General features: G+C 28.5%; 1 protein-coding gene across 1 annotated transcript; it reads right to left on the bottom strand.

Annotated features, from left to right (window-relative positions):
* Window positions 1-727: 727 nt before the first annotated feature.
* LOC148772400 (uncharacterized) lies at window positions 728-3,086 on the bottom strand. The gene has a single exon (XM_088811976.1). The coding sequence runs from the start codon at window positions 2,861-2,863 to the stop codon at window positions 974-976; it is 1,890 nt and encodes a 629-aa protein (XP_088668102.1). The 5' UTR covers window positions 2,864-3,086; the 3' UTR covers window positions 728-973.
* Window positions 3,087-15,723: the final 12,637 nt, after the last annotated feature.

The following is a 15,723-nucleotide window of genomic DNA, read 5'->3' as shown; positions in this document are numbered from 1 at the left end:
TATAAATTATGAATGAAAATATATTTTAAGAAATTAATGAACTAAAAAAATTTAAATACTTGAGATTATTATTAGTTATGTATTGATTTCTTAAAATTTATCGATATGAATATATTCAAATAATTGGTCCAACAACAATTAGATGTTATGTATTAAATATGTACCGAACCCAAGATAATATTTTTAAATTTTACAAAATTGCGTTTTTAAACATATGCATTAATTATATCATTTAATTGTTCTTTTAGTTATTTCTTTCAATAAATAAGAAAATTTTAAGGTATTAGAATTGAAAATACAAATTAACTTGTGCTTGAGGAGGTAAGTATCACAAATAATAATTTAAGGGTAAGTGTTACAGAAAGTATACTTTAGGGGTGTAAACTGTATTTAACCCTTAACTTTATTACATTTACTGATACAAATTGCTTTTGATTTATGTAACGTTGAACAAATTTTGTTGATTTTGACTGGAACAACAATATAATTTATCTAAAGCAATTTATTTTGACTTTGTTTTCATTATAAAAAAAATTGTTTTAAACAATACGAATATGCTAAAAATAGCATAAATCACTACAAATATACAGAATATCTTACAAATCACCCCAAATATACTGCAAATAGCATAAATCACTACAAATATATTGAAAATCATACAAATCACCCCAAATATGCTGAAAATCAAATCACCGAAAAATGTGCTAACAACACAAGTCACCCCCAAAATAAAAATCGGTTGTACCGCGATATTGACTACACAAACATCAGTGGTAGTGATTTACACAATATTGATCTACTTGTGTCCCTCTTCACTTGTACTTCAATTCACACTCATAAAAAGCTTTTTACATGCATGTTAATATATATTACTCGTGATATTGCAAACAAATCTTGCCCCTAACCAAAGATGTTAAGTGTAAAACATATTTGATCATTGAGCTTTATTCTTCTTCCCTTCTTATTTTTCTTTTTATTCTTCTTCCTCTTCCACTTGTTGTTCATCTCCATATTCCTCTTCTTCTTCAATATCTTGTTCACCTCCATACTCCTCTTCTTCTTCATTTTCTTCTTCTATATTCTCTGCATATTCTTCTTCTTTTTCATATTCCTCCTCTTCCTCTTCTATTTCTTCTTCTTCAGCCTCTTCTTCTTTCTCTGGCTCTTCCTCTTGATCTACTTCCTCTGGCTCTTTCTCTTCCTCTTCTTCTTCTTTTTCCTCTGGCTCTTCCTCTTCCTCTTCTACTTCCTCTTCTACCTCCTCTTCCTCTTCTACTTCTTCTTCCCCTTTCTCTTCTACTTCCTCTGCTACTTCCTCTTCCTCTTCCTCTTCTACTTCTTCTTCCTCTTCCTCTGGCTCTTCCTCTTCTTCTTCTTCTTCTTCTTCTTCTTCCTTTTCCTCTGGCTCGTCTTCTTCTTCTTCTTCTTTATCTTTCTTTTCTTCTTCTGGCTCATTTTCTTCTTCTTCCTCTTCTTCTACTACTTCTTCCTCTCCATTTTCTACTTCTTCTTCCTCTGACTCTGACTTTTCCTCTTTCTCTTCTACTTCTTCTTCCTTTGACTCTTCCGCTCCCTTTTCTACTTCTTCTTCCTCAGACTCCGACTTTTCCTCTTCCTTTTCTACTTCTTCTTCCTCTGACTCTTCCGCTCCCTTTTCTACTTCTTCTTCCTCCGACTCTTCCTCTTCCTCTTCCTCTTCTACTTCTTCTTCATCTGACTTTTCCTCTCCCTTTTCTACTTCTTCTTCCTCTGACTCTGACTTTGACTCTCCCTCTTCTACTTCTTCTTCTTCCTCTGTCTCTGACTCTTCTTCTCTCTCTTCTACTTTTTCTTCTTCCTCTTTCTCTGACTCTTCCTCTCCCTTTTCTACTTCTTCTTCCTCTGACTCTGACTCTGACTTTGACTCTGACTCTGAATCCGACTCTGACTCTGAATCTGACTCTTCCTCTTCATCTTCTTCGTCTTCGTTTTCATATTTTTCATCTTCCTCTTCTAATACTTCATCTTCCTCCGGCTCTTCTTCTTCCTCTTTATCTTCATCTTCTTCCTCCGACTCTTCCTCTTCCAGCTCTTCATCTTCTTGTTCTTTTTCGACTACTTCTTCCTCTTCTTCTTCTTCCTCTTCCTTTTCCTCTTTTTTTTTGACTACTTCTTCCTCTTCTCCTTCTTCGTCGACTAGTTCTTCATCATCATCATCATCTTCTTTGACTACTTCTTCTTCTTCATCCTCTTCTTTTTTTTCCACTATATCCCTATCATCGTATTTGACCCAATCCCTGCTCGAATTTGAATTATCCGAAACCTTCGTCTCTTCATGCACCACGTGGGTATCCCTATTCCTATTGAGCCTCACCACCTCACCATAATCAAGTACTCCATCCTCACCGACTGCAGGTTCACCAATCCCATGTACTCTACCTCCTGTGGATTCCCACGTCTTCCCAAACACCGGTAACCCCGTAACCAACTTACTCTCCGCTAACCCAGACTGAATCCAAGATCCGATACCGTATTCCGTGCGAGAACTATCCGGCGATCCATGATAGTACTCATAGGCCATGATATTAACCCAGTCCAAATTCTTGCTCATCGAAGCTACTGGATAAGCAACAATACTGCCCATGAAAGCAATTTCCGCGGAGTAGTACACCACGGCGGTGAGGAGGAGCGGTTGCCGGTTTGTGCCCATTGCTTCACTTTTGATCTCCGCCCGGAACACGTAAAGCAACGCCCCGAAATCGCTCATCTGAACGCGGTTGGCCGGAAACTCCCAGTCGATATCGATCCCATCAAACCCGTAATCCCTGGCAACTATTATGCACGAACGGACGAAAGAGAAGCGGTTGTTTGGATCGGAAGCCATGCGGGTGAAGCCGGACGAGAACTCGTCGTCGTCTCTGTTACATAGACACGGCAATTTGATGGAGTATCCGCGTGTCGGAAACGTTTTGGACACGAAACACGCGGACACCCTTCAGATACTTCACTGGGCCGTGTCTGTAATTTCCCAAAAGCTGGACACGCGAATCTGAATTGGACACACGTATCTTTAAAAAAAAACCTTTTCTTTTTTACCAACAAAAGCCTAAACCCAACTAAAAATACCCCTCTTTTATTCGTTTTTCTCACATCGTATAATTCTAAAGCCAGAAGTTCACAAGTTGTATTTATTTGAATAACTTAATAAAAATTATAAGTAAACCGTAATATTAATAATAAAAATATATTTTAAAAAATTATAAAATGTACCCCTATATTTTTTAATATTTACACGTATCCCCCACGTTCCCGTGTCCTGCTTTTTTTGATAAAATGTTTCCCCGTGTCCGTATCCGCGTATCGCCGTATCCCCGTACCCGTGTCTATGTAACATAGGTCGTCGTAGCCGCCGCCGACGGAGAAGAGTGTCTTTACGGGCGGGTTCTTTCTGTGGAGAGTTGACGTGAAACTCCGGAGTTTTCGGGATTGGTCAGGAGCGTATATTTCGAAGTTGAAGGTGGATTTGTTTGGATTGAGGAATGCGTAGTAGATGTGTGTGAAGAGGTTTGGGTTGATGGAGTTAGGGTTTAAACCGAACTCCCATGAAAGATAATAACCGCCTTTGATCACTGCTGCAGCCGTATGAAGAAGGTCTGTAATAATTAATACTGTAACTAACGAAGGTAGCTAAATTAAGACAACAATATACAAAAATATTTTTAGACTTTTTTTCTAAGGCCTGCAAGAATTGTTATAAGTTGCTGATATTCAATGTTGATATGCATGTACATATATATATATATATATATATATATATATATATATATATATATATATATATATATATATATATATATATATATATATATATATATATATATATATATAAGAGAGAGAGAGAGAGAGAGAGAGAGAGAGAGAGAGAGAGAGAGAGAGAGAGAGAGAGGTGGTTATCATCAGTTTTCAAATTTTAAGTTACAAATTGCAAATATTTAATAATAGATAGACTGTTCAAATCTTACCAATGGGAATAATTATCGGGGGTTTGAAATTAAAAAAAAATAAAAGAAAAGGCTAAAATAAGTTTGAAAGGAGTAAAAAATGTATAAGCTAATTATTTTGGTTATTTCAAATGAAAGTTTGAACTAATTAATGAAGGTTACTCAACAACCAATAAAAGAATATTTGGACTAATTAAATTTATGTAAGTTAGTGAGGACATTATGTCTAATAACACATAATTGTTAGGCAATTAGATGAACCCTTGTAAAAAAAATTGTTAGCGAAAGTGACAACTTTTTTTTCTTCTTTGATTAAATTATGGCTGACAATTCGGTCATGTGAGTCAAATTTGGATTTGCTCAAGCTCACATACCATCAGACCTCGTTAATATAGGCTCATGTTCGGTTTATATATTTTTTTCGAGTTTCGAATTTATATCGGACCTCATTACTATGGAACTGTAATGAGTAAAAAACAAGCGATAAACAACATTTACCTTCATTAAAGCCATTCCAAAGAAACCCTAAATGATATTTGCAAGTTATCGAAAAAACTTAGAAACAAGATTGAATTAAAGCAATAAAAAAAAAAGATTATATCTATTATTGGAACATCTTATATTCTCAAATCTCGGTGATAAATTTCAGCAATTGAGTTTGGATGAGTATGTGGCATTTGATTCCTATTTTACATATTGCAACCGTCACCACTTAATTCTTTTTATTTTTGATATTTTTTATTGCAAAATAAAATAATCTAATACGGTTGTAACTTGTATATCGAACCATATCATTAAAATAATAAATATATAATATATTTTATAATTAACTTATTCGGTCAGATTTTTTTCAGATTGAGCCATGATAGGCTCAAACTCGGCTCATAAATAAATCAGATTTAATAAAATGACTCAAACTCGATCTGCCTCACTAAAATGGGGTAATGGCAAATAGGCCCATGACAAGGGCACTTAATTAAAAAAGGGACATCCAACTTTTTTGTTTTTCAATTAAACCCACCCCATTCAAACTTATTTGCAAATAAGGAAAATCCCTTTATATATACCAAAATTACCCCCAATTCATTGAAACCCAATTCAACTCCAATTTCATGATTTACACCCCAATTTAGCCAAATTTCATCAATTAACCAATTTTAAACCTAATTTCAATTTTGACCCCAATTTTAACCCTAATTCTTATCAATTCCACCCATTATGCTCTAACTTCTTAAATATTACACATTGACCTCGGATTTAAACAAATATATCACATTAACCCCAAAACTTTTTTTTTTTCAGAAAATAAATTTTTTTTCTGAAATATTTTTTTTCCGGCCAGATTCCGGCGTTGACTTTTGTTTTTTTTTTTTTTTTTTTTTTTTTTTTTTGAATTTTCGTTTTCCTGAAATTTTTTTCCGGCCGGTCAACGGCCGTTGACCGCCGGGTCTCCGGAGTTGACTTTTTTTTTTTTTTTTTTTTTAATAATTTTGTTTTTTCTTAAAAAAAATATTTTAATTAATTTTACTGTCTTGGCTGCTAAATTACTGTCTCCGGCAGCTATTTAACTGTCGAAGACAGTAATTTAACTAATAATTGACTTTTTTATTCTTAAAAAAAATATTTTTAATTAATATTACTGTATTCGTTGCTAAATTACTGTCTCCAGCAGTTATTTAACTGTCGGAGACAGTAATTTAACTGTTAATTGACTTTTTTATTCTTAAAAAAAATATTTTTAATTAATATTACTGTATTCGTTGCTAAATTACTGTCTCCAGCAGTTATTTAACTGTCGGAGACAGTAATTTAACTGTTAATTGACTTTTTTATTCTTAAAAAAAATATTTTTAATTAATATTACTGTATTCGTTGCTAAATTACTGTCTCCAGCAGTTATTTAACTGTCGGAGACAGTAATTTAACTGTTAATTGACTTTTTTTTTTTTTTTTTTAATTTTTTTCCTTACAAATAAATTTGTTTGAATTAATATTACTGTCTTGGATGTTAAATTACTGTCTCCAACAGTAATTTAACTGTCTTAGACAATAATATTAATAATATTACTATTCGGAAAAATAATATTCATAATATTACTGTCCCAAACAGTAATATTACTGTCTGAGACAGTAATTTAGTAGTCAAGACAGTAATATTAATTAAAATATTTTTTTTCTAAGAAAAAACAATTCAAAAAAAAAAAAAAAAAAAAAAAGTCAACGCCGGAGCCCGGCGGTCAACGCCGGAATCTGGCCGGAAAAAAAATTCAGGAAAAAAAAAATTTCAAAAAAAAAAAAAAAAAAAAAGTCAACGCCGGAGACCGGCGGTCTCCGGCGGTCAACGCCGGAATCTGGCCGGAAAAACACATTTCAGAAAAAAAATTATTTTCTGAAAAAAAAAAAGTTTTGGGGGTAAATGTGATATATTTGTTTAAATCCGGGGTCAATGTGTAATATTAAGGAAGTTAGAGCATAATGGGTGGAATTGTTAAGAATTATATTATTGAGGGTATTTTAGACTAAAGACATGGGGATGGGCTTAATTGAGAGACTGTTTTTTTTGTGGACTAAAATGCATTTAAGTCCCATGTGATGGGCCTTTTTGCCATTTGCCCCACTAAAATATAGGCTCAACTCAAATATAATCGAGCCGACCAATCAGGCTTCGATTAGGATCAACTCAATTAAACCCCTCAATTAGATTTCTAATAGCACCTGTTTATTTTGCTCCACGATATATTCCCATATTACCCTTTCTTACTCCTTTTTATAGCCAAATACAAAGTTGCAAAGTCAACCTCCAGGTCAATGAGACTAATTCATTGTGGAGTATAAGTTATGATAATCTTTATCTAAGATCAACTAGGAAATGATTAATTACGTGTTAAGGTAAAGTCATATCAAATTATTCATATAGTTGACATTCACCACTTTTATTTAATGTTTTCACTTGATTAAACTATGGCCGTACTTATTCCCTAATTAGGACAAATAATAGTAGATTATGAATATAATTTATTTAATATAAGAAGTAATCCTTGTTTACGGTATTCCCTTGACATTTCATCCACTACCTAATAATTAACAGTAATCAATGTATCAAGCATGAAGCAACTTGTACTTGCAGAAAACTATCTTAATTCAAATTAAAGAAGAAAGTCGTTTTCTACAATTTTCTTATATTGAAGACATTTTCTATCTCTACTTTCTGAAATAGACTAGAAAGGTGCCCGTACATTGCACGTCTCATAATAAATTGTCTCTTTATTTTTATGTTTGCATTGGGCTTAATATATATTCTCAACAAAAATAATGTTAAGCTTTTTAAATAATTTCACTAATAATTTGTTTGATACAATAAGATATAATCTTATTTTTGTTTGATATTGAAATACTAAATAATTCATGACTGAATTATTCTTTTTTCTCATTTGATCTTGAATGATGGGTGTTTTTAAAGAAATATAATCACATCAAAAGATTTTCTATCTCATTTATATTTTTGCAAAATCTACAATCTATAATATATAAAAGTTGAATTCCACACCTAATTGATTGACATTTGTCAATTTCAATTGGTGACATGTATTCAATTTCATCCCATGTGACAAATTGATTGGTGAAAATAAATCATCAAAACACATGTCACCATTTTCCAAAATTAAAAAAAATATTAAATTATTTTATTATATATTTATATCATACCATTTATAAAATGCTCTAAATATATCAACTTTATTGGAAACTCTAAATAGTTTTATTTTTTTAATTTAATTTTAATACTAATTAATTTAATTTAAATTTATCTAAATTCAATTTAAAATCTTCACTTATTATAATTGTATGATTGATGGTGTTACAAAAAAATTGTATTTTAATTCATAAACGTGGATTTATATAAAAAAAATATTGCAAAATAAATCATTTGATATTATACATTTTACGTGAACATGACCAGAGAATATGTTTCTCTTTTTTACTAATTTAATATCATATTCGTAATTACCAAAATTTTCCTAATGTTTGTTTCCATCTTACATCGACCCCCTTACGTAATGATTTTTCACGGAATTTTTTTTATTCCGTGGAATATTCCCCGAAAAATGCAGATTCTACCCTGCACAAGACATTTGTTTATGGTACTTTTTAAAGGCAAAAATTTACCCTGAGGGGCGCTTTACATGAAATATTTATTCTTCTTAAATAACATCTTCACAACTTTTTAGTATTATTATTACCTCCCCTAAGGGTAATTTTTGTATTTAAAAAGTAAGATAAAAGAAATGTTACGTCTGCAAGGGTAGAATCCACAATTTTTGGGATATTACATTGAATATGAAAGATTCCATAAAAAATCACACCATAAATGGGCCGTGTAAGACATAAACAAACATCTTGGGGATTTTGGTAATTACCGATAAGTTGGGGTGCTTTCCGTAATTTAGCCTAATTTCATGAGAATTTTCGTAATTTATCCTATTAACAACGATTATCGTTCTTTTCACGTCTTAACGTTTGCTTATACCCTTATATTATTTTTAATAATTTTAATGTCAGTTTGATAATATAATTAAATATTAATGTCTAATATATTTAATATGTGTTTCTTGATGTTTCAGGTACCACACATAAGGAATTTGATATAAAAGTTGCGAGATTGAATAGAATTATTTTTGATACAAAATATTAGATAATTGCAAAAACATTGATGCAAAATCAGAATTAGGATTGTGATTAATATTAGCACTAGAATTAGGATTATAATTAATATTCTTGGAATTAGTCTTAGTACTAATACTAGAATTAGGATTCGGATTAAAATAGTATTATAATTAATATTAAGATTAGGATTATGATTATAATTAATTAATATTAATATTTGAATTATAATTAAGATTATGATTATTGATTAGTACTATAATTAATGACATGTATTATTAGTATTATGGTTATGATTAGCATCTTGATTAGGATTATGGTTAGAATTAAAATTATAATTATAATTAGAGTTAACATTAGCATTAGCATTACTATTATTTAGTAGCAAAATTATTAGGATTATAATTAATGTTAGAAATAGGTTTAGGATTAGAATTATGATTAGTGTTATGAATACGATAAGGATTTGGATAATATTATTATTATAATTATAATCAGCATAAACATACCCAGATTAGCATTAACATTAAAATTAGTATTAGCATTAGAATATGTACATTAGCATTAACATTAACAATATTAACATATTAGTATTAGAAATAGTATTAATATTAGTATTAGTATTAGTATTAGTATTAGTATTAGTATTAGTATTAGTATTAGTATTAGTATTAGTAATGGTATTAGTATTAATATTAGTATTAATATTAGTTTTAGTATTAGTATTAATATTAGTATTAATATTAATATTAATATTAGTCTACATATCAGTATCAATATCAGTATCGGTATCGACATTAGTATCAGCATCAGTGTCGGTATCGGCATCGGCATCGGTATTGGTATCGGTATCGGTATCGGTATCGGTATCGGTATCGGTATCAGTATCAGTATCAGTATCAATATCAGTATCAATATCAGTATCATTATCAGTATCACTATCAGTATCATTATCAGTATCAGTATCAGTATCAGTATCAGTATCAGTATCAGTACCAGTTTCAGTTTCAGTATTCGTATCCGTATCAGTATCAATATTATTATATGTATCAGTATCAACATTTGTATCAATATCAGTATCAATATGAGTATCAGTATCAGTATCAATATCAGTATCAGTAACAATATCGATAGTAGTATCACTATCAGTATCAATATTAGTATTAGTATCAATATCAATATTAGTATCAGTATTAGTATGAGTATCAGTATGATTGTGAATATCAGTATGAGTATGAGTATCAATATTAGTTTGAGTATCAGTATTAGTATCAGTATCAATATTAGTTTTAGTATTACTATGAGTATCAGTATGAGTATCGGTATTAGTATTAATATCAATATCAGTATTAGTATTAGTATTAGTATTAGTATTAGTATTAATATTAATATTGTTATGAGTATTAGTATTATTGTTATAACTATTAATATCAGTATCAGGATTATTATAGTTATTAGTATCAATATTAGTCTTAGTATTAATATTAGTATTACTATTACTATTACTATTACTATTACTATTACTATTATTGTTACTATTATTATTATTATTATTATTATTATTATTATTATTATTATTATTATTATTATTATTATTATTATTATTATTATTATTATTATTATTATTATTATTATTATTATTATTATTATTATTATTATTATTATTATTATTATTATTATTATTATTATTATTATTATTATTATTATTATTATTATTATTATTATTATTATTATTATTATTATTATTATTATTATTATTATTATTATTATTATTATTATTATTATTATTATTATTATTATTATTATTATTATTATTATTATTATTATTATTATTATTATTATTATTATTATTATTATTATTATTATTATTATTATTATTATTATTATTATTATTATTATTATTATTATTATTATTATTATTATTATTATTATTATTATTATTATTATTATTATTATTATTATTATTATTATTATTATTATTATTATTATTATTATTATTATTATTATTATTATTATTATTATTATTATTATTATTATTATTATTATTATTATTATTATTATTATTATTATTATTATTATTATTATTATTATTATTATTATTATTATTATTATTATTATTATTATTATTATTATTATTATTATTATTATTATTATTATTATTATTATTATTATTATTATTATTATTATTATTATTATTATTATTATTATTATTATTATTATTATTATTATTATTATTATTATTATTATTATTATTATTATTATTATTATTATTATTATTATTATTATTATTATTATTATTATTATTATTATTATTATTATTATTATTATTATTATTATTATTATTATTATTATTATTATTATTATTATTATTATTATTATTATTATTATTATTATTATTATTATTATTATTATTATTATTATTATTATTATTATTATTATTATTATTATTATTATTATTATTATTATTATTATTATTGTTATTATTATTATTATTATTATTATTGTTATTATTGTTATTATTATTATTATTATTATTATTATTATTATTATTATTATTATTATTATTATTATTATTATTATTATTATTATTATTATTATTATTATTATTATTATTATTATCATTATTATCATTATTATTATTATTATCATTATTATTATTATTATTATTATTATCATTATTATTATTATCATTATTATTATTATTATTATTATTATTATTATTATTATTATTATTATTATTATTATTATTATTATTATTATTATTATTAGTAGTATTATTATTAGTATTATTATTAGTATTATTATTAGTATTATTATTATTAGTATTATTATTAGTATTATTATTACTACTACTACTACTACTACTACTACTACTCCTACTACTACTGCTACTACTACTACTACTACTACTACTACTATTACTATTACTATTATTACTATTACTATTATTACTATTATTATTACTATTATTATCACTATTATTATTACTATTACTATTACTATTACTATTACTATTACTATTACTATTACTATTACTATTACTATTATTATTATTATTATTATTATTATTATTATTATTATTATTATTATTATTATTATCATTATTATTATTATTATTATCATTATTATTATTATCATTATTATTATTATTATTATTATTATTATTATTATTATTATTATTATTATTATTATTATTATTATTATTATTATTATTATTATTATTATTATTATTATTAGTATTAGTATTAGTATTAGTAGTAGTACTAATCGAATTAGTATCACTATTGGTAACAGTATTCGCATTGATATTGGTATCAACATTGGTTTCAGTACTCGTAGTGGCGTATACAACATATCTTTTTTGCAATATTTATAAGTTTTATTGTTGTTTGAATAATGTGCATCACTAATTGAATGCCATTAGTGATAAACTTGCAGGTTATTTGAATATCTATTGTGTTACTTCTCTGCTACCGTGTTTGTTGTTACCTTAATTATTTTGCAGAAGATTCACATGGTGCAGTAGATTGCAATCCAAGAAATAGTGTTATAACATATGTTTTAAATGATTTCACTTAATCTTGATATCGTGTTTTGCGTGCTTCATGTTTTTTTATTTGTAATATTTAACTTAATTTCATATGTTACAACTCTAAATTAAGAGATAAAGTTTATGTTTTTTATTTTCTTCCATTTTGTTTTACTTGAATTGGTATTGTTATAATGAGATAGTCGTTTACATAAGTTTATTTTTCTCATTTTGAAACTGACCTCCGTGAAACGCACGGGTGAAATACTAGTATTATATCTACAGAAAATCCAATCCCTCCAATGAAAATGCCTTGATAAACTCAGGTACATTTATTTCCTTTTGCAATCTCAAAAGTGCAGTGTACATACATTCTAGGGCAAATTAAGAAATCCTGAACTTAGGCTCAATTATGAAAAATACCCCGATTTATTAGTAATTACTAAAATTCACTCGAAGTTTGTATATGTCTACACTGACCCCTTAAAATGTGATTTTTCACAAAATTTTTTTGATTATAGGGAATATGCCCCAAAACGTGCCGATTTTACATCTAAGAACAGTCTCTTAAATGGGGGGGGGGGGGGGGGGGGGGGGGTTTGGAGTACCTTCTACAGTAACCTCATTTTATTCAACATCACATTGCAATGTTATTACACTTTTCGGGATTGCTAATACGAACCATCATAGCATACATATGCAATTTTTTAAGCATCTGTGCATGGCTACCTTCAATGTGTTCCACGTCTGCTGGATAGAATCGGCATTTTTTTGTGAAATGTTTCCTGAAATAAAAAAAAATCATGAAAAATCACATTGTGAAGGAGTCGGCATTTTTGTAATTTACCGTACATTCTAATTACAGACCAGATGCACGCAACAAATTATATCCCTTCATTGTTCATTACCTATGTAGGACGGACGTGGATACGGTGATACAAGGAAACGGAAAAACTGAATACGGGGAAACGACATGTTCCGAAAATGAGTATACGAGAACTTAGGGGAGACATGTAAATATTAAAAGTATGAACATATATCAGTTTTTATTTATATATAAATTATTTTTATATATTTTTATACAAACATATTCAAAATAAATTTTCGGAGTGAATTGCGTTTGCTACCCCTGTTTAAATCGCTTAGGCGTGATTCCCCCTATCATAATAAAATTAGCAAAACTCCATGTTAATTTTTAGGTTGCATACTTGACCCATTTATCTTTTGCTCATTGACTAGCTGTGAAAAGAGGGTTTTGCAAAAACAAAAGACTCAGTCCTTCAATGATTATTTTTTTAAAGTAGTGGACCAAATTGAATTTATGAAAACTTAAAGAGGTTAAATTGTAATTTTTAAAACTTAATTAAAGAAAAAAAAACCATCGTCTTCACAAGACCAGCCTCCACCACCACCACGCAACTCATCTCCGCCGCCATATTTGCTCAGCAACCCACCACCCACCGCCCAACCATCTATGCCGCCATCTTTTCTCAGCAGCCCACCACCCACCATCTCCGCCGCCATTCTTTCTCAACAGCCCACCACCAACAGCATACCCCATCTATGTATGTCGCCATTCTTTCTCAACAGGAAGCATATTCACCGCCATTGCTATAAAACTGCATAAACACTAATTTCTTTTTGGTGGAGAAAATTGAAACCAATGATTCTTTTGCTGATGCGAAGCTTTGCCCATTTATGTTTGGAAATCTTCCATTAATGAACATGGTTAGAAGATTTATTCCAAAGAAAAAAGGACAAGAAGTCGAAGAAGACGTAGAAGAGAGGAGAGGGGAGAGATAGTGTATGCTTTTGGGGGTAATTGTGTCACTTCCATGCAAAAATGAAGAAAAAAATCAAACAATCCGCGAGTGCGACACACGATATGCTCCGAATGGGGGTTTTTCGCCTTTGACTAATTAGTATAGGGGGTTTTTGCTAACTTTTTTATAACAAGGGAAATCGCACAGATACGATTTACACAAGAGTATATAGTAAATGCAATTCACTCTAAATTTTAGTATCAACTATACATTTGTTGTTGATTATTAAATCACTTACTAAATAGGGAAACAATAAAAACGTATTAAAATTTTGCTATTCAAACATGTTTCTAACTGTTTACAAATTGCAAAACGGCTCATAAGATGTTCGGCAGGTGTCTTGAGTTTTTGACACGCAAAAACGTTAAAAAGTTGAAATTTTTGTGCTATATAGTTCATTACTCGATCCTTCCGATCGAATGCAACATTTTCTTGAAAATTATTAGCTTTAGTAGTTACCTTCTTATCATCACTCAGTCTCTGTGTATATCCAAAAGCAGCAACAATTATATATTACTCTTGTCCATCAGTATTCAATGACTCAAAAAAAATTAATTATTCTACTTAAATAAACTATACAATAAAAAAACTATTATTTATAAATTAATATTACTTAGTTACCCTACAAATGATCTTACCTATTAAAAATCTATTCGTAGGGGCACTTTAGTACCTGCAAAAAATAGAAAAATCCTTTCTAATATTTACACTTTTATAGATCATATCAGAAACCCGTTGGAATTTTTAAAAGTTCACTGCTATATTTTGTTAAACTATTCAAATTTAAGAAGTTTACTATCAATGTTCACCCAAATTTCATAAATTCTTAAGCCATTTTTTTGAAAGTTCACTATCCTATTTATAAATTACATAATTTTCAGAGATTCGTTACCAATTTTAAAAAATTTACTGTTATCATAAACTTACTATATATCATATTTCGTTAAAGTAATCAATTTTCATGAGCTCAATGTCATATTGTTTGGTGAAAGTTAAGGAACACAAAAAACTTAAAGCCTAATAGAATTTGAAATTCAAAGAGCAATTTAATTACGGGATTAAAGTGCAGAAAGTTATTATGACTTCAAAAATTACAATAAACAAGAAAAATATGTTTCTCAAATCCTAAATAACATCGAATTGCCAGAATCTAACGTGCATCGGCATCATAGTTGTCTGGTTATTCGCAATCCTGAGAAAAGGGTGATCCCTTCTGGTAATAATTTGGGAATGATGAGATAATTCACCTTTATTTGATGAGCAACTCATCCTCAAAGGGATTTGGTAAATGTCGTTGTAGTTTTATAATAATACTGTTTCGATTTCAAACGTGGTTTTGACCATTTAAGAGGGCGAATTTGGCAAAACTTAAAGTATGGAATTTGTAGTTAGTTTCGTAATTCAACTTGAATCACGAAGATTGGAAGTCAGGTGAGAATGATGTACATGAATCAATGAACACTGCCCGCAACTTTGACCAAGAATATATATCTATGCAGGATTGGTTCGAAGCCCTGAAGCAGTTATTGTCGGTGGAACAGCGTACTCTGGAACGATTGCGGAAAACCGAAACAAGAATGTCAAGGGCGAGCATGCACTTTGACCATCCGAGATACTAAGTTGGTGTCAGAACTACATTGGTATTTTCAATAATGCCCCAGAGTCGGACTGCAAGACGACCACCCGAGTGTGTGGAAGCCACCTCCAACTGGTGCGGTGAAACTCAACTTCG

Source organism: Erythranthe guttata, chromosome 2 (assembly GCF_056151865.1).
Source record: "Erythranthe guttata isolate IM_541 chromosome 2, IM_541, whole genome shotgun sequence".
In the NCBI taxonomy this organism is placed as follows: Eukaryota; Viridiplantae; Streptophyta; class Magnoliopsida; order Lamiales; family Phrymaceae; genus Erythranthe; species Erythranthe guttata.
This window is presented reverse-complemented; position numbering and strand designations above follow the sequence as displayed.

Coding starts and splice junctions, on each gene's coding strand:
- LOC148772400 (XM_088811976.1), bottom strand. CDS start 2,863: ATGGCTTCCGATCCAAACAACCGCTTCTCTTTCGTCCGTTCGTGCATA.